Genomic DNA, 21,601 nt, shown 5'->3' on the forward strand with positions numbered 1-21,601 from the left:
GCTGGACTGGAGGCTTAGAATCATAGAGTTGGAAGAGACCACAGGGGCCATCCAGTCCAACCCCCTGCCAAGCAGGAAACACCATCAAAGCATTCCTGACAGATGGCTGTCAAGCCTCCACTCCAAAGAAGGAGACTCCACCACACTCCTTGGTAGCAAATTCCACTGCCAAACAGCTCTTACTGTCAGGAAGTTCTTCCTCATGTTTAGGTGGAATCTTCTTTCTTGTAGTTTGAATCCATTGCTCCGTGTCCGCTTCTCTGGAGCAGCAGAAAACAACCTTTCTCCCTCCTCCATATGACATCCTTTTATATATTTGAACATGGCTATCCTATCACCCCTTAACCTTCTCTTCTCCAGGCTAAACATACCCAGCTCCCTAAGCCGTTCCTCATAAGGCATCATTTCCAGGCCTTTGACCATTTTGGTTGCCCTCTTCTGGACACGTTCCAGCTTGTCAGTATCCTTCTTGAACTGTGGTGCCCAGAACTGGACACAGTACTCCAGGTGAGGTCTGACCAGAGCAGAATACAGTGGTACTATTACTTCCCTTGATCTAGACCCTATACTCCTATTGATGCAGCCCAGAATTGCATTGGCTTTTTTAGCTGCTGCATCACACTGCTTGGGTGGATGTGGGGCAGGTCATGTCGATGGCAAGGTGCTGGGGGGCAGGGACCTTGTGGCCTTACAGATCCAGTCAGCCATGCCAAGTTGGCCTGGTGGGACTCCTAGGACGTTGGGTTCCCTGTCCCTGTGTGAGACGACAGTTTGGGATCGAACAGGAAGGCCTGCAGCTCAGGGGCAGAGGGTCTTCCTTGTGAGGAGGTCGCAGGTAGGGTTGGCAAAGACTTCTACCTGAAATCCTGCCGGTCAGTGCAGGCAATGCTGAGCTCGATGGACCAGGGGGTCTGTATAAAGCTTTCTGTGTCCTGATGACCCACTCGGCCTGCCTCTGAATACGCATGCAGGTGGATGCAGTGCAGAGAAACAAAATAATAATAATACACGAGCATTTTATCTGCAATTGCTTTGGAAAGGAGCAGGCAAGGCAAGGGGCTTCCAAGCAGGCAAAAGTTGTGCAAATTACGCACCAGACTGGCCTGCAAGGAAGAATGGATGAGGCTGTAGCCTTTTAACCACCAGATGGCGATGTTGCCCTCCCTATGTGCCCAGTAGGCACCCATTGTGGGCATCGGTGTCTCCTAGTGGGTGCTGCTTGGGAAGGAAGTGTCGGGAACTGGGAAATTAGCCGTCGCCACTCGGAGTGAGGGTGGAGGAACCACCAAGAGGGCCCCCCTGCCAATCTCAGTACCCAAGAGGGTCTGTAGGGAAGCAGGCATCCTTGCAGGTCTTTGAGGCTCAAGTCCTTCAGGGCTTCAATCACCGACATGAGCACCTTGAATTGGGCCCAAAAACAAACCCGCAACCAGGGCAGCTGTTTGAAAATGGGGGATATGTGAAATGTAAAGGGAAGACCAGCCAGATTTCTGGGACCAGTCAAAGCTTCCAATTTGTCCCCCAGGGCTGCCCCACATTGAGCTCATTGGATTATTGTAATCTGAAAGGTTATGGGAGCATTTTCAGGATAGGGTAAATTTCAAGGTGGGGGTATTCGCTGCCCCCTGCCAGCTGCTTCCTCCTAACACCTTTTATTCCCCAGGATGGTGATGATGATACAGCCTTTTGAAAGTTGGGGCATATTTTGGCCAACTAGAGACGGTAGGAAGGAGGCAGGAAAGTGCCCCTCCAAATAGCCCAAATCACCCCCCACCCCCAGCCTGGCTTCCCCACTTGGGAAAAGGGGTCGCTACACAAAACAAGGTGGCGTTGCCCGAGTGGGCTGGATTGTGAACAGATGCAGCGCGCAGTTTGTAGCAGACACGGTGTGGCTCGAATGTCCATGCTGGGAGCACATTTTGTGGGGACTGCCAGGGTGAATGTGGGGTTTCTCCACCCTCCCCCACGCACTGTGGAGAGGCGGCCTCTTATTCTTTGCTTCCAGGCTGCTTGGCTCATCTGCACCCAGGGCCTGGCGCTAAGGCAAGGCTGGGTGGTGCAATGCGCCAGGTCGCCGGGGGGGCGCTGCGCTGAGAAACAGGGCAGGGGGGGCCACCGGAGGGATCGTCGCACCACGGCACCTGATATGCTTAATACGGCCCTGTCTGCACCGTAACCCTTAGCGGGGTGGGGGGAAGCAGGCTGAGGGCCAGCCAGGCCTCTGAACACGAACAGCCCCAGCCAGGATGAAGAAGGGACAGGACTTGTTTCATGTTTAGAACCTCAGGACTGTCTACTCTCAGGCAGCTCTCGGAGCAAACAGGGCTGTGAGGACACACATGCCGGGCCATCGTACGGCAGGGAATTCAGGGCTCCTTTGGCCCAAAGCTCTGCTGATGGCCGCAGCAGCAGAGCACAACTTCTGGAACTCCCTGCCACAAGAGGCAGTGGTGATCACCCACCTGGATGGCTTCAAAAGTGGGCTGGGCATGGAGAAGAGGACTCTGAACGGCTACTAGCCATGAGGGCTCCCCAGCCAGAGCCAGCCATGCTTCTGAATCCCACAAGAGGGGAGAGGCTCTTGCACTCAGATCCCGCAGGCACTGAGAGAACAGGATGCTGTTAGCTCTGCAGCAGCCAAACCATCACCAGCTCAGAACCGAAGGAGGGAGGCAGGAAAGGGGGGAGAGGAGAGATACCACCCTTCGTAAATGTGGGATGTGATCCAATGAGGGGCAGTCAAGTACAACATTCCTTGTTTTCCTAGAGTGGACATGCACGGGGATGTTTGGTCCAGCCAGTCGAAACTTCCTGTTCCTCCTGGCTGGAGCATCCTTGCTTTTGCATGTGATAGAAGGTGGGCGTGAGCTAACCTGTCCAGGTAACAAAAGGACGAGTCACGCAGCACACCCACTCTCTCTTTTTAACTTCCTTCTTTGTTTGACCAGCTTTTAGCTAGGACTGCTCTGTCAGCTCTCAGCTAGCAGAAGCACTGGGATTATTCCCCCATATGGGGCAGCTCCACATGTACTGTATTCTTTTAAGAGGGATTCGAGGGAACTTACCAGGAACGTACAATTCAATCTGAGACAGACTGATTTGTAGAATAGTGAGAGGCTCACACGAGCCTGCAACCAGCTATCTGCTGTGCATGAAAAGGGGAATGTAACTCTGCTACGTAAAGGAACTTGCTAGCGCAAGTTAGGAAGGATATTAATAAACAATAGATCCTCTCTTGCCAACCTGAACATTCCCACACTAAGAATGTAACAGCCCTGGTGGATGCAGCCATTGGGGACCCGTCTTGCCCAGCATCCTGTTCTCACAGGGGCCAACCGGTTGCCCCAAAGGGAAGCCCGCAAGCAGGTTCCTGGCATAGGAGCCCTCTTCCCTCCTGAAGTTTCCAGGAGCTGGTCTTCAGAAGAGTTTACTGCTTGCTGTCGTGGCCGCCACTGAGAGCTTTTACCCGGCTCCCATCGGATCCAAAGGAATTCCTTAGCCAGAGCCCATCCCGGTGTGGATTTCTCTTGTGTCCTTGTGACCGTGTGGGTGTTTGGGATCCTGTCCCTCCCCTGCTCCAAACCCAACTCCTTCCACCCTCTCTGCAGGGGTTTTTAATGGACCTCTTTTTCAGTGTGGGGCAGCCGCCGCCGATCGGCGAGCCTTCTGCCCCATCTTTACAGCTCCTTCGGCTTCAGCAAGTACAGGATCACACCCTGATCATTATTATTTTTAAGGGGAGGGGAGAACCAAGACGACAAAAGAAAGGCAGAGCTCGGGTTGTTTTTTTTCGTTTTGTTTTTCAATTGCTTTTTTATGAAAAAGGATCGCACATAATTCGGCAACAAACAGAATGCAAAAAGGGGGGTGTGAATCAAAAACATAAAACAGGGGGAGAAAGGGACAAAAAACCTGGCTCCTTTCCTCTCGATTGTCTGCAAAATATCCTTGTGTTCCATAGAAGGCAATGGGCAGTTAAGTGCTTTCTATTTAACATTCACATAAATTCTCTCTCTTTCTTTCTTTTTCTCTTTCTCTCTCTCTCTCTCTTTCTCTCTCTCTCTCTCTCTCTCTCTCTGCATCTCTCTTCAGACATCTGCTCACGCAAGGTTTGCTTCCACAGATACAGTACGCAGTTCGTGTGTCAGCAACGTTTTGAATCTTCTGTTTCCCCTGTGTTTCTCTTCTCTCTCTTCTTTTTTTACAGTCACAATCCAACGGGAAATAAAAAATAAGACTCTAAATGTCAGACTGTGTTTTGCTTTTATAATTTCATAATTTTTTTCACAGTTTTTTCTTAAAAAAAGTTTATATATTTATATATATTTATATATTTATACTTTATATTTATAATTAAAAAGTTGATTCCATTTTCGCTTCTTCTCTCCCCCCCCTCTGCTTTTCCTTTCTCTGTTTTTAAAGTTTTCTTTTCTTTTCTTTAAAGAGCTTATAATACAGGGTTGGTGTGTGTATGTGTGTAAGGGGCACATTACGAGTCTTTTGGTACAGAGTGACTGATGTCGCTTGTAGAAATATTATCCACCGAAGTCTTCGAAAAGCCGGGAGCAGGGCAGGCCGTGCAGCACCACTGTGGTTCTTTAAAAGAAGGAAGGGATTGCAAAATTTGGGGAGAGGGGAAGGCTCCCCTCTCTCTCTCCACGGCTACAGGTGTGTGGTATTTCTGTTTGTACCAGGTAGTTTTCTTTAAAAAAAATCTGTCCGAGTTAAGTGAAGTAACTCCCCTCTGTAGTGCTGGAATTCTACACTCTGTTCAGGGCAGAAACAATCGTGGCGTCTTGGGCTTGTAGTGTGTGAGGTTTTCTTAAGTGCAAAAACACTGTGTCGTCGTTCGAGTCCCTCTGCCTCCGTCCCTCAAAACCAACCTCCTCTCTTGGTCATCCCTACTGAACGTGGGCTTTTTGCCCTGCAAAGTCCAGAGCTGTTGACCCACAAAGGGAGGTGAAAAACGGCAGAGATCCAGGGGCAAATTAATGGACACTCACAAACTTTGGGGGAGGCGCGGGGGGGGGGGAACAATCTGATTCGGTGTGTGCTGGGTCCGCACTTAGCTCAGCGCAGGATCCCGCCATCCTGCAGAGAGGGGCGGGGAGGAAAAGTGAGGTTTCTGCAATTGCCAGGCTCCTCCTTGCCCGTCGTAAGTAGTGCCATGGGGGGGGCATGGAGAAGCGGGGTCGGAGGAGAGCGGAGGCATCTCATTCTGCGTGGATATCTTCAGAAGGCAGCTCGCCGGGTCCAGAAGACGTAAAAAAAAAATAGGAGGAGGAAAAAGTGTTTTTCTGAGTTCCTGAAGAGCGAGCAGCAAATGACCAGCAGCAAAACACGCTTCTTCTCCCCCCCCCCAAACTGTGTAATATTATTTAGAGAATATCTGATGAAGGAGGACCCATGTTTCCAAGCTGGACTGGGCGACTTACATTCAACTTACACGAGGAAGGGAAATTCTGTTGTTTGGGAGACAACCCCCCCCCAAAAGGTTGGGAAAGTGGGGCTGGTCCAAAAATAGAGGGGGGCTTTCCCCCCTTGTGCTGTGAAAATGGTTCAGCATCTTATCTCCTCGCCCGTCCGCTCGGCTCCTCGTAACCTAAGAGGGATGTCGGCCCACAGCTCTTTGCGCCCAAGCGACCCCCTGCCCCTCTTGCAGCCAGAGATTTTGGGGCTGCTGCTAGAGAGCGGAGAGCAGGTGCTTTGAGGCGAGAGTGTCCACAACAAAGTGTTCTTTAACTGGCAGTCGACGCACGGTTTGCCCCCTCCCTGACCTGGCAAAAGTCGGTTGGCGGTTGGTGAGGGGAGGTGGGACGGGTCACCTTGGAATCGGAAAGTCCAGGAAAAACAACGAACGACAGGTGTCCTGAAATATCCTATGGAAGTCTGAACCCGAGGGAAAAGTTCAGGGGTTGTGGCCACAAAGCCACGCTCGTTCCCGAGAGGCAGAATCCGACCTGCCGTTTCTTTTCCTGCAAATCTGTTCCCTTCTTCTGAGGGAGAGACGAGCGGTTGGATCTCAGCTGATTTCAGGAAATCCCTTTGGGCAAGGCAAACCTCTTTCGTCTTCTGGAACCTGTCTTGTCGCAATGCGGCCGGGCGCTTAAACAATCATGCTGTCGTTGGAAACAGGCACATAAACTTCACTTCTGCCCCGCTCTGCTCCACCACCACCCCCACTCCACGGACAGAGTTGGGTGGGCTGTATTGATCCGAAAGATTTGGGAGTGTTGGGGTGCCTCCCGGAATTCCCTTTCCCAGAAGCAGTTAGCAGATGACCGGCACCCCGTCCGTGTTGAAGATCATGCCCGTGGTGGGCTCGTACGTCCCCGCTAGGTAGTAGAGGTCCTCACTGTCCTGATACTTCTTGGTCTTCAGCATCTGCTCGTACTCCTCCAGGTCGACCACCAGACATTTGTGCGAGACGGTCTGGACGTCGTTCTCATCCACGTGCGAGGACTGGTAGAGCGCTCGCTGGGGGAGGAATGGAAAAGGGAGAGAGGGAGAGAGAGGAGAGAGTTAGCAGGCACTTTGGGACACACCTCTGGGCTGCCACTGTGGAAGGACGTGTGGATCCAGAATTGGCCTCCACAGTCACTTACGGACCCATTGTTGAAGTCATGTTTATGGAAGACAATCTTACTCGGCTACGAGGGATTACCAAAGAAGAAGAAAGAACCCAAAACCACATATTGGACAATATGAGCCAATGGCCTCAGGCAGTGGGAGGCTCACTCCCCTCTTGGTAGTGGCAGGGAATCTTGGCTCTTTTTGGTCCCTTTTGTCAGCTAGGCCTTTTAGGGACCCATCCTGCATAGGAAGAGGACTGGCAGGAGATGCCAGACAGCCTGGCTAAGAGAAATGGTGGGCAGGACAAAGCCCTTCTTCACAGCAGCCAGATAGTTTAACAGTTTTCATCTGGTGCCTAAAGATATTATTATTATTATTATTATTATTATTATTATTATTATTATTATTAGAATAACAATATAGCTCTGAGGGCCTTCTGGCAGTTCCCTCATGGAGAGAAGTGAGGTTACCAGGGAACCAGGCAGAGGGCCTTATTGGTAGTGGCTCCCGCCCTTTGGAACGTCCTCCCATCAGATGTCAAGGAAATAAACAACAATCAGACTTTTAGAAGGCACCTGAAGGCAGCCCTGTTTAGGGAAGCTTTTAATATCTGATGAATCATTGGATTTTAATATTCTGCTGGAAGTCGCCCAGAGTGGCTGGATAAACCCAGCCAGCTGGGTGGGGTATAAATAAATAAATAAATATGTTGTTGTTGTTGTTGTTGTTGTTGTTACACACCTCCATGAAGTCCTTCCTCTGGCTGGAGGCCTGGAGAGCGGTCGATAGGCTCCTGCTGGGTTTCTGATCCCAGCGCTGACAACCAAGCAGAGTGACGGAGCAGTGGGGGTTGGCGAGGAGAGGAACAAGAAAGGGAAAGCAAGATTAGGAGGCAAAGCCCAGGACTGTTCAAAGCTTCTCCCCCCGCCCCCCGCAGAAAACCCCACCATAACCATCTTGGTTTCCCCGGACATGCAAGGTGAGCAGCGGATACTCGGTGGTGGAGATTCAGTGGCAAAATAAAAGCACTCTACGCATGTTTAGCCCTGTTTAGGGAAGCTTTTAATGTTTGATGGATTTCTGTATTTTAGAATTTGTTTTTTTGGAAGCCGCCCAGAGTGGCTGGGGGAACCCGGCCAGATGGGCGGGGTATAAATAATAAATTATTATTATTATTATTATTATTATTATTATTATTATATTATTATTATTATTATTATTATTATTATTATTATTATGTTCTGTGGCAGCAGGCGTTTTGGATGACTTTCACCAGGGCTGCTAATGTTTCAATCCATGGGTAGGCAACCTAAGGCCCGGGGGCCGGATCCAGGCCAATCGCCTTCTTAATCTGGCCCCGGACGGTCCGGGAATCAGCATGTTTTTACATGAGTAGAATGTGCTTTTATTGAAAATGCATCTCTGGGTTATTTGTGGGGCATAGGAATTCGTTTATCCCCCCCCCCCGGTTTATTTCGCTATTTATTTTGCATTTCCGTTTCTGCAGCTTTTTTGTGACTGTGTGGAACCCAGTTCAGCTAGTGATTGATTGGTTGTGTGACTGCAGTACATTGTTTACTGCTTTCATTTTATGGATCAATGGTCTCGTTCGATAGTAAAATTCATGTTTAATTGCTGTTTTAGGAGTTGTTCTTAAAAATCTGGAATGGATTAATCCATTTTGCATTAACTTTCTATGGGAAAGCATGCCTTGGTTTTGGAACGCTTTGGTTTTGGAACGGACTTCTGGAACGGATTAAGTTTGAGAACCAAGGTCCCACTGCATATACTTTTCAGGTTAATACATTTCATTAATTTTACAATCATTTTAACATTTCAAAACTTGACTTCCCTCCCCCTCTTTCTGCAGTTCCTTAAAGTTATTTTTTAATATCTTTTTGCGTATCCAAATCCACTTAATTTGCTCATTTATTTATCTGCTTTAAATAGATACTCTTACAAAACTGCAGGTTATTACAATAATCCTGCCAATGTTTTTATCTGTTTGCAATTTATGTGTGAATATTCAATAAACCATTCATTTATAACATGTTTGTCATCTTGATTTCTCATTCTTCCGCTAAGTTTTGCTCTGAGCTAATATATAGAGACCCAGGTGGCGCTGTGGGTTAAACCACTGAGCCTAGGGCTTGCTGATCAGAAGGTCGGCGGTTCGAATCCCTGTGACGGGGTGAGCTCCCGTTGCTTGGTCCCAGCTCCTGCCAACCTAGCAGTTCGAAAGCACGTCAAAGTGCAAGTAGATAAATAGGTACCGCTACAGCGGGAAGGTAAACGGCGTTTCCATGTGCTCTGGTTTGCCAGAAGCGGCTTTGTCATGCTGGCCACATGACCTGGAAGCTATACGCCGGCTCCCTCAGCCAATAATGCGAGATGAGAGTCGGTCACGGCTGGACCTAATGGTCAGGGGTCCCTTTACCTTTACCATATAGAGACCTCCACCCCTTGAGCAACACCCCCCCCCAGCCATTCTTGGCTCGTTTCTCAAGGAATCCTCGGCTGCTGTTGCGAGATCACGCCTGGGTCTCCTACCTTGCCTTCGTTGAGCTTCTTCCCAGGGTTGGTTTCTTCCGGATGGTAAAACCATTTCACTCGGACAACCATGTTGTTCCCCCAGGACTCCCACATGCTCTGGATGCGGCCGATGTAGGGCAGGTTGGGGCGGCCGGCCGACAGGAAGACGGCGCAGTCTCCGATTCGGATAATCTCCTTTCCGCGGACAATCGCCTTGTAGAAGAGCTTCCGAGCTTTGCCCTTCATCCCACGCCTCTGTGGAATCAAGAGAGAGAGGAGTGGCGTAAGCTCAGAGCCTCTTCAGAGGTTCCTCTTTTTTATAGGGTATGTATTCGAGTTTTTTGATATCTGAAGGATGTAAAAATGAGTACTTTCAATTGTAAAACAGAAAATTTAATATGTACCACTACAGATCACTCAGAGATCCACCAGCAGATCTAACTTCTGCCCACCCTTATCTGTAAAGTTGAAATCTTGTGGGTGTTCTTACAAGTCGGTTTCCTCCCTTGATTTTGGAAATGAGTTGGGAAACAATCCCAATTGTCGTGGTGGCCTTTTACTGTCTTTTTGTGGCCCGAACATCTGCCAACCAGGGTTCCACAGAATGGGGGCTTCAATGCGTCTCTTTTTTTTTAAAAAAAAGATATTTTTTTTAAATGGTTTGTCATAATGATATGTAGAAATGGACACCTAACCTTATGAAGAGATCCACACAAGGGGCATATTCAGTATAAAAAAACAAATTGCAGAGGTGAAGTGAAATATAGCCAAGCTTTTAAGATGAGTCTATATAGCCCAACCACCAGGAGTAGTGCCTATAAGACCCTCCCTATTTATATAATAACAAAAAATGAAAAACCAATCTGCATCAAAACTGTTCAATTTGGCTTTGCAATGCAGACTACCGTAAATGATGTCTATGCCTGGCCAGACGTTCAGATAAAGCAATGTTCCCTACATTTTTTTTCTGTATATACTTCTTATTAAATTTTCTGTTTTATCATTTAAAATACTCATTTTAACATCCTTAAGATATCCATGACTTCCCTTCTTCTCTTTCCATGCTTCATTTTGCATATCATAAATCCCTGCATATTTTACAGCAACCAGACCATTCAGTATTCCATTATTACATCCATCATAACTTATTTACACTGAGGTCCAGCTCCGAGGGCCTACTGGCAGTTCCCTCCCTGCGAAAAGTGAGGTTACAGGAAATCAGGCAGAGGGCCTTCTTGGTGGTGGCGCCCACCCTGTGGAACACCCTGCCACCAGATGTCAAGGAAATAAACAACTGCCTGACATTTAGAAGACATCTGAAGGCAGGGAAGTTTTTAGGGAAGTTTTTAATGTTTAGCAGACCGTTGCATTCTAATATTTTGTTGGAAGCCGCCCAGAGTATTATTATTCACAGAGGCTGTATTTACATTCATTCACATCCTGTGTCATGCAAACTTTGCAATGTGCGCTAAGATAACACCCCTGAGAAAGCGAGGGGGGAGGTCCCAGCCGGAGACCCAGAGAGCAAAGGAAAGACACCCCCCCCCCAGCAGGAGAAGGAGCTGACCTGGGTGGGCTTCCCAAACCACTTCCAGAGCTGCCGCGCTGGCAGGAAGGCCGCGATCTTGGGCCGGTTCTCCACCGAGGGCAGCCTCTGCCGCTTGGCCAGCTCCTTGGTGGTGGGCAGATGGATCCCCTCCCGCTTCTTGGGGCGGGTCTTGCCCCCCGCCTGCTGCTGCTGTTGCTGCTGCTGCTTCTGCACCGCTTGCTGCTCCTGCTTGGGGCTCTGGGGGTTTGCGGCCGAGCGAGACTTCCCCGCCTGCTTGGCCACTTTGGCGGGGAGGGTCTGCTGGGTGGAGGAGGCCCCCGCCTGGGATTCGGCCGCCTCGTCATCCGAGCTGCAGGAGGAGTCTTCATCCGTGGCAGAGGAAGACGATGACGAGGAGGAGGAAGAGCTGGAACTGGAGGACGAGGACGAGGAGGTGGAGGACGAGGACGAGGAAGAGCTGGAACTGCTGGAAGAAGAGGAGGATGAGGAGTTGGAGGAGGAGACAGGCGTGGAGGCCCGTGAACTGGCCGAGCTGCTATCGGGGGCTCCCCCTCCGTTCTTCTCCGCCTCCTCCTCCCCTTCCGACTCGGAGCTGCTGCCACTGCTGTTGCTTTCCGACTCGTCTCCCGCCGGCCCAGCCTGCGCCTTGTCCTCTGGCTGCTTCGCAGAGTTCTCTCCGGAGCTGGCAAACTTCCCCCCAAAGTTTGGGGCCGGAGATTCACCGCCAGCCCCCTTGGCCCTGGACGCTTTCTGCCGCTTGGCGTCGGCCACGGGGCTGTAGCTTAGCCCCAGGATGCTTTTGGTGTCCCTCCTGCCAGCCAGGCTGGAGCTGCCCAGCATCCGCATGGCCTCCTTCGTCTTCTTGGTTTTGGGAGACATCACTCCTTCGTGGTCCAGCTTGATGAGGATATCGCTGTCGGGGATTTTCCTCTGGGCTTTGGCCGACGACCCAAACTCTTGCGACTCCTCTGCAGATTTCTCCTTCTTAGACCGAGCTTTGCCAGAGGAGGCGTCTGAAGAGCTGAAGGCCCCCAGGACGCCCGGGATCTCGGCATAGGGCTCGTCCCCCCGGGTGTTGCTGAATGCCGGGGGCTGGAAGGCGGGCTGGGCCAGGCCAGGCATCTTGGAGGAGGGCTTCACTTTGCTGCCTTTGCTGTGACGCCTTTCTTCTGTCTGAGGCGCGGTCCTGGCGGGGATCTGCTGCGCTTTCTTTGAGCCTTTTGCGCTTTGCTTGCTAAGGAAAACGGGCTTCTCTGGCACAAGCGATGGGCTGGTTGAGGCTTCCCCCTGGCTTGCTTCTTCCTTGAGGACGGCATCTTCTGGAAAGCAGAAAAAGTAAAATCAAAACAAATTTTGGGGGAATAGCCTTTGCCCAAGGCCAGAGTGCCTCTACTCTGGATCTTGGAAGGATGTTGTCAAACAATGAGGCAGGTGTCTCCAGCTCCCCTGGCCCCCGGCTCCCAACCTGGTACCCTTCCGATCGTTGTTGGGACTCCAGCTCTCTGGCCTTGCTATGGCTACGGCTGATGGGCATCATAGCCCAACAAAAGATCATGTGGACTGGAGAAGGCAGAGCTGAAGACCCAGGCATAGAAAGAGGTGAGTGAGCAGAGACCTCTCTTTCCAAGTACTAAAATCCAAATAGTGTTACAAAGGATGCAGAAGCTGACATGTTTAAGGAACGAATTAACTCAGTTTTCTGCATATATTATAATGTGATGTTTGACAGTGCCCTTCCGAGATCCATCTTTGAAGTTCAGTTCAGTTGACTGTCCTATACATAGAGAGGTGTAGAGATACCCAGGTACATATGGAAGAAAATCCTAGTTGATTTAATCATGTGAATACAACAAGAGTTTTGAAGGAGGAAAAATGTTCCTCGCTATGCTTTTAGATGCCGTGACTATTTATGCTCTCTGCAGACACTCTTCTTAGAAGGAACATTCCTTCCCACAAAAAAGGCAATGTTCTTCCAAGGTAGCCTTTGCCATTTACAGTTCTTTTAGAAGTACTTCTATTAAAAATAACCAACTTATTTTTAATGGTGTGCGCCTGATTAACTGGAGGTGCCTTTTCAGTCAATCGAAAGCTTTTTAACACACCAACCTAGACGATCAGAAATCTTTGCTATTATTATTACATTTCTATCCTGCCTTTTCCCCAGACTAGGACTCAAGGCAGCTTAGAACACATTGAAACAACATAGATAAAATACCAAAACAAGCTAAAAACCGATGCAATGTAATAATTTAAAAGCAATTAAATAGAATTAAAACACTATAAAAGCATATCTGTTAAAATAGAGGCAGTAAAAGCAGCTCGGCACTCCAGAGGCCTTTCCTTAAGAAACATCTCCTGAAGGCCTGTTGGAATAAAACAGTCTTCACCTCCCGGCGGAAGGAGAACGAAGAAGGAGCCAGTCGGGCTTCCTCAGGCAGGGAGTTCCAAAATTCCCAACTACGGAGAGGGCAGTATGCAGAAGGTCCCAGGTTCAGTCCCCAAAGGCATCTGCAAGGAGCAGGTGATGGGAAAGAAAGACTTCTCTCTCTGCTTCCGACCCTGAAGAGCCACTGGCAGCTCCTGACTCCAACTCCCATTGGCCTGGGCTAGACTATGGCTGCTTCCCGCATTCTCCAGGGTTTCGCCCTCAGTATTTCCACCCACTAAAGAAGCTGCTGCCTCGTACCGGCTTTCTGTTTGGTGCTTGGTTTTCTCCCACGCCCTTTGCCTTTGGACGCCGCTGGCTCCTCGGACCCTGTGCCACTGCCCTCCTTCCCTTCCCCGGTATCCTTGCTGGACTTGCGGCTGCGGCGTTTTGTGCTGGGCACCAGGAGGGCGGGAGATGGCTCGGCACCTGAAAGAGACCAGCAGCAATTCTGGGCATGGGCCGCAAAGACACACACAGAAGAGGGACACACACGCCACTCCCCCCAGCTCAACAAGGGTTTATTCAGACTGAGACTCCCACCTGTGGAGGGAATGCATGCAAGCAGCTCAGAACCCTGGGGGGGGGGGGGAAAGCAGCTCAGTACCCGCATGGAGACCCACAAGTTCTGAGCTTTCATTTATTAAGGAATCGTGAAGATTACAGAGCAAAATGTCCCCGAATCTCCAATGCGGACTTATGTGAAAGGCCTGCTAAGGACCCGAAAGATCAGAAATTGACTCCCCAGGTTTGATTAGCAGCTCAGCCCATTGTAGCCGAATTCTGGAAAAAATTTAGATTTTTATAATTTGTGTTACTGGTAAGCAAAGGGTTTGGAGAGTGGCTTTCTTTGAGAAGTGAACCTGTAAGATGAGAAAGCAAAGAGATCAAAGAAAGTGAAGGCCTGTGGTTGATTTACACCAGGCATCTCCAAACTGCGGCCCTCCAGATGTTTTGGCCTACAACTCCCATGATCCCTAGCTAACAGGATCAGTGGTCGGGGGAGATGGGAATTGTAGTCCAAAACATCTGGAGGGCCGAAGTTTGGGGATGCCTGATTTACACCCTGTGCCCTTTTAAAATGTGTTGTTTTTTTGTGGGGGGGAGCTATTCAGTTGTTTTTATTTTTATCGTGTATTTTGTGGTTTTATATCTTGATTTCATTCTGTGAACCGGCCTGAGACCCCCCCCCCCGGTATAGGGCAGTATATAAATTCAATAAATAAGAAAAAGAAAATCCATTTGTGAAGATCCTTTATTGAATATGTGAATGTGAAAACCACTAATAGACTAGTTCCAACCCAATACAAATCTGGTTCTTTTAGGCATATTGGGTGTATGAATTAGAATCACTGAGCTGGGAGAGATCCCCAAGGGCCATCTAGTCCAACCCCCTGCAATGTAGGAATAACACATTGAATCCCTTTTCTCCACTCTGTTCCTGCTGCAATCAGGTACTATGAATATGCTTTGAATGTGCTGATGACATAAAGCTTTCTTGGGGAGGGAAAGTGGATGCTTGTGGGGGGACACACAAACACACAAGGGGATCCTATGTTTCTGGGTTCCCATTACCAGTCTACTGTGGGGAAATGAGGGTCATCAGGAGAGAAAGGGAACTGGGCCTCTCTCCTGTTGTGGGGCAGTGGGGAGGGCTGAGAGAGGTGGGCTCTCCAACCTCTCTTCTTGATGCCCGGGGATTCTGCAACCGAAGGGCCAAACTCACACTGGATCTTGTAATCAGGTGGAAGGAGCCGGATGTGGGACAAGGGGATCCGGCCAGTGTCGCCATCATCAAACTCCACTGTTATCAGATCCCCATCTTCCTCCTGATCATGAGCCCCTTTGGATAGAAAAGGAAATAAATTATCATCAGGGCGCGCACAAGTTCACTCTGCAGTCTTTGGTGAGGTACAATTACATTGCATTAAGTGGATCACAAATATCCATATGCTTTCTGACACTTCCAATGGACATTCCCTTGCAGAAGCCATGCTGGTTCTGCTTCAGCAAGGCTTGTTCTTCTATGATGCTTAACAATCCTTCCCAATTTCCTGGATCTGATGTTAACCTAGCCAGCCTGTAATTTCCAGTCCATACCCCCACTTCCCAGATCCCTTGAACAACAATTAGTGTTACATTGCCTACTTTCCAGTTCTGTTATGGAGGCTGAGGGACAAGTTGCGTATTTTTGTTAAAATTTCACATTTGAATTCAGACCCGTCCAGGCCCAGTGTTTTGCCAGTTTTTATTTTGTCAGTAAGGCTTGGCACTTCATCTCATATCACCACCACCTGCCTCTTCCTAAGAGACTCTTTCTGCAAAAGTTAGTTCAGGCGCTGGGATCTTCTCTATAATTTTTGCTAGGAAGACAGATGCAAATAATTCCTTCTCTGCTATCTCCTTATCTTCCTTTAGAGCAGGGCGGATAAAAATCAATGATTTAAAAAATTAAAAAAATCAGATTTTTTAAAAATTTAAATCGGATTTTAAAAATGAAATGCTTTGGGAGGAAAAATCTTTCTAAAGATAGATTTCTATTTAAGTTACATTATAGTCCAAAAGCTACTCATCAGGAAATAAGGATTTGTTTTAACCACATCACTTAACAAACATGGATACATATGCTATAACGTTATTCTTTAGCTAAATAAATTGTTGAAATTGTTACTAATGATTATTTTTCTCCTTCCAATGAAGAACAGCAAAAAAGTCCAAATATAAAAAGTTAACTTATTAACCTCACAATCATTTCATAGTTATCTGTCTATGTATTTCTAACAGTATAACCAAATCAGTAATTTTTGATATAGCTGTAAAAACTACTCTGAACATTTATTATTCCAAAAATGAAACCTTCATCTGGTTGTAAATATTAAGATTATACCAGCAAGGCTGAGTCTTTCTGTAAATAAATAAATAAATAAATAAATAAATAAATAAATAAATAAATCAAGTCTTACTGACTAGTGATTTAAATTGTGATTTAAATCGTGATTTAAATCGATTTGATTTAAATCAAATCCACCCTGCTTTCGAGCTCCTTTGTCTCCCTCGCCACCTGACTGCATGACGGTCTTACCCTGTACGACTGTCCCTGGGTAGAGGCAACGATATTGCTGGCTCCAGTAGGCGGCGATTCGCGTGCCTTCTGGGAGGAATCGCACCGAAGGAGGTTTCACGTCAATGATCTGTGCAGAAGGAAGCATCCGTTAACTCTTGCTTTTTGCCCTGTGTGGTAGGGCAGGGGGGAGGGAAAAGTAGATCAAGACCTGCTGGCAGATCTCTTGGGTCTTCCCATTGTCAAGCAACCTAAAGCTTTAATGTCCTAATCTCTTAGGAGGAAGCGATAGCGCTGGGTACCTTCTTTGATGTTGGGCATTGTTTGGAGAAAGTGAGGCATTGGGCGAGGTGGCTAACTAATAATCTGCATGTAGCCAGTCGGGCAAGCCACACGGGCTAACAGGCTAGCTATCTATAAATCGGATGGGTTTGGGGCAGGGTTTTTGAGAAGCTTGTGCATGGACTGGCTAGCTGCAGGGCCGTGCAAACTGAGGCTACCTGGGGGAGTCGCTTCTCCGCTTCTTGGAGGCTTCCAAGTGGCAGGTGGAAGTGCTTGCTTGGTTTGTATCTACTGCTTGCTCAAGACATTTGAACTCAGGACGCAAGGGAGAAATGTCCTAAGAGGAAGGCACGCTTGGCAAATCCACACAGTGATCAACTCACGCCCGGGAACCAATGTCCCCACTGTGGAAGGACGTGTGGATCCAGAATTGGCCTCCACAGTCACTTACAGACTCATTATTAAAACAGCGTTCATGGAAGACAATCTTACTCGGCTACGAGGGATCACCAAACAAGAAGAAGATTGCTTGCTGTTTAGAATAAAATCTTCTCACTCACTTGTGTTTGGGGAAACCCAGCCAGATGGGCGGGGTATAAATAAATTATTATTATTATTATTATTATTATTATTATTATTATTATGTTTTATATTGCTTCTGAATCTCATTTTAAAAGAACCACCTTGCATTTGGCAAGACACCACCTTCCTAGAAAATTATGGGGTCCTACTTACTGCCTCCTGCAGCAACTGCTCCAGACAATATATGTGGGGTCGGTTCCCTCGCTCTCCTTCCACCACGACTCGGTATCTGAAACGCACAAACCCAAAAATCAACAGTGAAGGAGGAAGAGGAGGAGGCTCAGAAACACCGAGAAGTCAAAACAAAACCACCAGAGAGAAATTTTGATGCCCAAGAATGTTCTACAAGCCAGTTTCCTCGGGAAACATATTGCTTCGGGCTGATCTGCAGGAGGAGATTATTTATCAAGCTGGAAATATTTGCAGCATGGCCTGTTGTTTTTAAGCCAGAGATTATGGGTGGAGATGAACGAAAAAGAGTGGCCTTTTGGTCAGAAGCAATGAATATTTAGCAGCATTATTCTGCGCTTAAGAGCACGATATAAAAGTCCAAACTCTGCATTAATCAAAGCTGGACTCAATGGCCTTGCACAGATAAAGCGCGTGCATAATTGTGCAAGTGGCAAAAAAAAAATTGTTTTGCATCTATCTTAAAATGGCAGCAGATGAAAATACAGCAGGAGTTTTGGTGTGTGGGAGAGATGTCTATTCAATGTGATGTTGGATGCAAAATACACTACTATATCCAGCTGGTTTCTGCAACAGGGTTAAAGGCAGCTGGTCCCCCTGCTACGTGGGTCTTTATGGTTTCTCGGTGGCTGCAGGGATCACTGTGTCAAAAAGTGGCCGGGGAGTTTAGCAAGTAAATTGAGCCAGGTTTGTACTGCTTAACGGCTTTTGCCTTCAACAGGTTGCCGTCAGTTTGCATTTCTCGGTGCAGAAAGTATTGTTCTGATGTGGAGAGATCTTTCCTATTCTAATTCATTCAAGAGGGTTCTGGAAGCTTCTCTGTGTGAAAAGAGACATCAGAAGGTTCATGATGTTTGGCTTAAGCTGGCTCTGTTATCTCTTCTGTCAAGGCCATGCTGACTATAAAGGTAGGACCAGGAGAGTGGGTTTCTCTTTCTCGTTCTTTCTCTCTCTTTCCCTTCTGGTGTGATGTTCTATATACTGTATAGTGTTAAGGTTTAGTCTTATTATAAGCTATTGCAGGTTTAAGTTAAGTCTGCTGCAACTGGATTTCTTATGGACAGCGCAAATCCTGAATGTATTGGATTTATGACCATTGTGCTCATTTGACTTCAGTATTATTATTATTATTATTATTATTATTATTATTATTATTATTATTATTTATTCCACTTATACACCGCCCTATTCCCAGAGCTCTCAGGGCAGTTCACAAGACCACAACATAAACCGTAAAATCAAAGCAAAAGCAGTAACCCAATAACCCCCCCTCCCCTTAGGAGCAGTCAAGCTCTGCTGGATGAAATACAATTGCCTCTGGTCTTGCAAATCCTGCAACGTGTTTTAAGTTTCTACTCTGCTAACTATACCCTATAGATTCTGTTCTGGATCAATCAATATTGAGTAGAATTCCAGGACAGTTGCTTGTCATCATTTTCCTCTGCTTCTGATTAAGTCACAGGCAGGAATCTCGGTGGGGCATTTCCCGCCACCCCCAGGGATGAGGGAGCTTTGGGCTTAATATGTTGCCGGACAGCAGCTCCCAAGGCACCATGACTCTCCTAGCATGTGGCGCCCGTCCTTTTTCTTACATGTCAGGAGAGTGGACGGTCTTCACGTGGCCGGCGTAGAGAAGCTTGTCATCCATGGGGATGAGGACTCTCAAACCATCCTTCAGCTCGTCTTTGTCGATGATGCAAGAACGGGGGGCTGGAGGGCGACAGAGGGAGGGAGGGAGAGAGAGAATTAGCAGCACTTTCAAAAGCAGCAGAAATCTGCACTCATGTTACTTACGGCATATGCAGCCTTCTCATATTTTTTTTACACACATACAAAGAAGAAAGCATTTAAATGAATTAGGAAATTAAAATTACAAAAGCATATAGGGGGGGGAGCTTACAAAAAATACAAAGTAGAAAAAGAAATTTGAATGAACAAAGATACACCAACAAGAGGTGGGGGGGGGGGAGGAAAAGAAAAAAGTAACTTCCTTTGACCACTATACAGTTTAGATGGCCTCATATCTTGAGTTGTCTGTAATCATTTTGAACTTTATGGAGAGACAATTTGACTACCTGTGGAGTTTTTAGTCTAGACCAAGCCAGTCCTAATTTTGGGAACCGATTTTCTTCATATAAAGACACCCCATTCTCTCCTGATTTTTTCACTTGATTGGTTTCTAACTACTTCTGTTAATTTCGCCAGTTCGAGATATTCACTTAATTATAATAACCATTCTTCTTTTGTTGGAATTATGTTGCCTTCAGGACCGTCTTAAGTATATCTGGCACCATGGTGCAAATATCCCTCCGCCCCCCGTTTCCCAGACTTGCCGACCTTTCTATGGCGCTGCCAGCAGCCATGTGGGGCTGGAGGAGGCGGGCAGCGGCTGGAGGGCGGCTCCTCCAGCAGGGAAGAGGCGGAGGCTCCGGGCGCGGTGCTGCTTCAGCAAGGTGGGCGAGGGCAGCAAGCTGATGCCGGGAGGCGCCACGTCCAGTCTCTCACCTCTTCCCTGGTGCCCTCCAGAACTTGGTGCCCTGGCGCCCCGCACCACTTGCCCCTATGGGCAAGATGCCCCTGGTTGCCTTCTCCTATCCTGAAGGGATATGGGGATTCCATGGGGCAGGTCCGTGGCTCAATGACAGAGCATTTTTTTGGCATCCAGAAGGTTCCAGGTTCAGTCCCTGGCACCCCCCGAGCAGACAGGGTAAAGGTCCCTGGCTGAAACCCTGCAGAACAACAGCCAGCCAGTGTTGACATCACTAAGTTAAATGGCTTTTACCTGCTATAGGCAGCTTCCCACATTCTCATGAACTTAGTTGCCAGCTCCTGACCCAGAGCCAGACCCAGTGAGTACATAAGAACATGGGGAGAGCCTGCTGGATTAGGCCAATGGCTCATCTAGTCCAGCCTCCTGTTCTCCCACTGGACAACCAGATCCCCCAGTGGGAAACCAGCAAGCAGGATTTGAGGACAGGAGCTCTCCTCTCCTGGGGTCTCCAGCAACTGGCATTCAGAAGCATAAAAAAGGTAAAGGGACCCCTGACCATTAGGTCCAGTTGTGACCGACTCTGGGGTTGCGCGCTCATCTCACATTATTGGCCGAGGGAGCCGGCGTACAACTTCCAGGTCATGTGGCCAGCATGACAAAGCCGCTTCTGGCAAACCAGAGCAACACATGGAAATGCCGTTTACCTTCCCACTATAGCGGTTCCTATTTATCTACTTTCATTTCGATGTGCTTTCGAACTGCTAGGTTGGCTGGAGCTGGGACCGAGCAATGGGAGCTCACCCCATCACAGGGATTCGAACCGCTGACCTTCTGATCAGCAAGCCCTAGGCTCAGTGGTTTAGCCCACAGTGCCACCTGGGTCCCAGTAGCATGGATTCAGAAGCATGGATCCAGAAGCATGGATTCAGAAGCATGGATGCCCTCAATTGTGGAGGCAGAGTAGAGCCATCCTGGCTGGTAGCCATCCATAGTCCTCTCCTCTCCTCTGAATTTGTCTAATTCTCTTTTAAAGCCATCCAGGTTGGTGGCCCCACTGACTCCTGTGGGAGGGAGTTCCGCTGTCTTTGGAATGAAGTTTCTGAACTACGTCAGAAAGTAGTTTCTATAACTACCGGGTGAGCTAAAGGATCACAAAGATTATCCCAAAATGGCTAAAATGACCAGAAGAATAAGAAACCAGGAAGAACAAAAATTGTAATAAGGAAAGGGGAAAATTTAAAACTTATCTTAAAGAGCATTTTAAACAGTTAAAATTGTTAGTAGGATTGGAATGATCACTTGTAGTTTAATGGTGAATTTTGGATACAATGGAGATGTAGAACATTTGGATCATCATAAAAGATGCAGGAGAAAATGATTAATAACAGGACCCACAAAGGGGAGGGTGGAAGTCCAGGAGATTCCTCAGAATCTTGTTTTTATGTTCTATGTTTGATATATGACTGCAAGATTTTAATCTGAAAAACCAAGTAATTTTTCAAAATAATAATAGGAGGAGGAGGGGGGAGAATACAAACACTCCATGCGGACTGAGTGTTCTTGAAACTGTCTGCAGCCTTTTAGATGGGGCAGGAAGAGATTAAGGAACCAGGAACCGTCTCTCACCCGGAGTCAGAGGCCTCTCTAGGAGCAAACTGAGCGGCACATTCTCATCCTCCGAGAAGCTGCTGTCCTGGTTGGGCTCAAAATCTTCCTCGGCAGCCATGCTCTCCATCAATTTGCTGACGGCCCCTCCTTTCCCTCGGTTCTGGGCAAGGGACAAAGCAAGCGGGGGTTAGCAAAAAAAACCTTTCTCCCAAGACCCACAGCCCTGTGGCAGAACTTTTCCTCCTCTTCCTCCCCTGGCCCCCATTCCATCTGCTAGCTTTTCCAGACCTCCCCGTTGTCTGCGTTTAT

At 47.9% G+C, this 21,601-nt stretch overlaps 1 protein-coding gene across 5 annotated transcripts in view; it reads right to left on the reverse strand.

The window, feature by feature from the left end:
* Positions 1-1,788: 1,788 nt before the first annotated feature.
* Positions 1,789-21,601, reverse strand: part of TNRC18 (trinucleotide repeat containing 18) — a 128,856-nt gene continuing 109,043 nt past the window's right edge. For 3 of the 5 annotated variants that reach the window (XM_060282619.1, XM_060282618.1, XM_060282617.1), the window contains exons 21-30: positions 21,311-21,452; positions 18,786-18,903; positions 17,158-17,233; positions 16,162-16,270; positions 14,806-14,922; positions 13,341-13,508; positions 10,673-11,973; positions 9,124-9,360; positions 7,315-7,389; positions 1,789-6,477 (exon numbers count right to left, since the gene is read on the reverse strand). In XM_060282619.1, coding sequence (XP_060138602.1) covers positions 6,271-6,477; positions 7,315-7,389; positions 9,124-9,360; positions 10,673-11,973; positions 13,341-13,508; positions 14,806-14,922; positions 16,162-16,270; positions 17,158-17,233; positions 18,786-18,903; positions 21,311-21,452 — 2,550 coding nt within the window. In that variant the 3' untranslated portion in view covers positions 1,789-6,270. The remainder of the gene's footprint in view (positions 6,478-7,314; positions 7,390-9,123; positions 9,361-10,672; positions 11,974-13,340; positions 13,509-14,805; positions 14,923-16,161; positions 16,271-17,157; positions 17,234-18,785; positions 18,904-21,310; positions 21,453-21,601) is intronic. The other 2 variants (XM_060282620.1, XM_060282621.1) reach the window with 2 other exon arrangements.

The sequence above is a fragment of the Zootoca vivipara genome, chromosome 14, assembly GCF_963506605.1.
Source record: "Zootoca vivipara chromosome 14, rZooViv1.1, whole genome shotgun sequence".
Classification (NCBI taxonomy): Eukaryota; Metazoa; Chordata; class Lepidosauria; order Squamata; family Lacertidae; genus Zootoca; species Zootoca vivipara.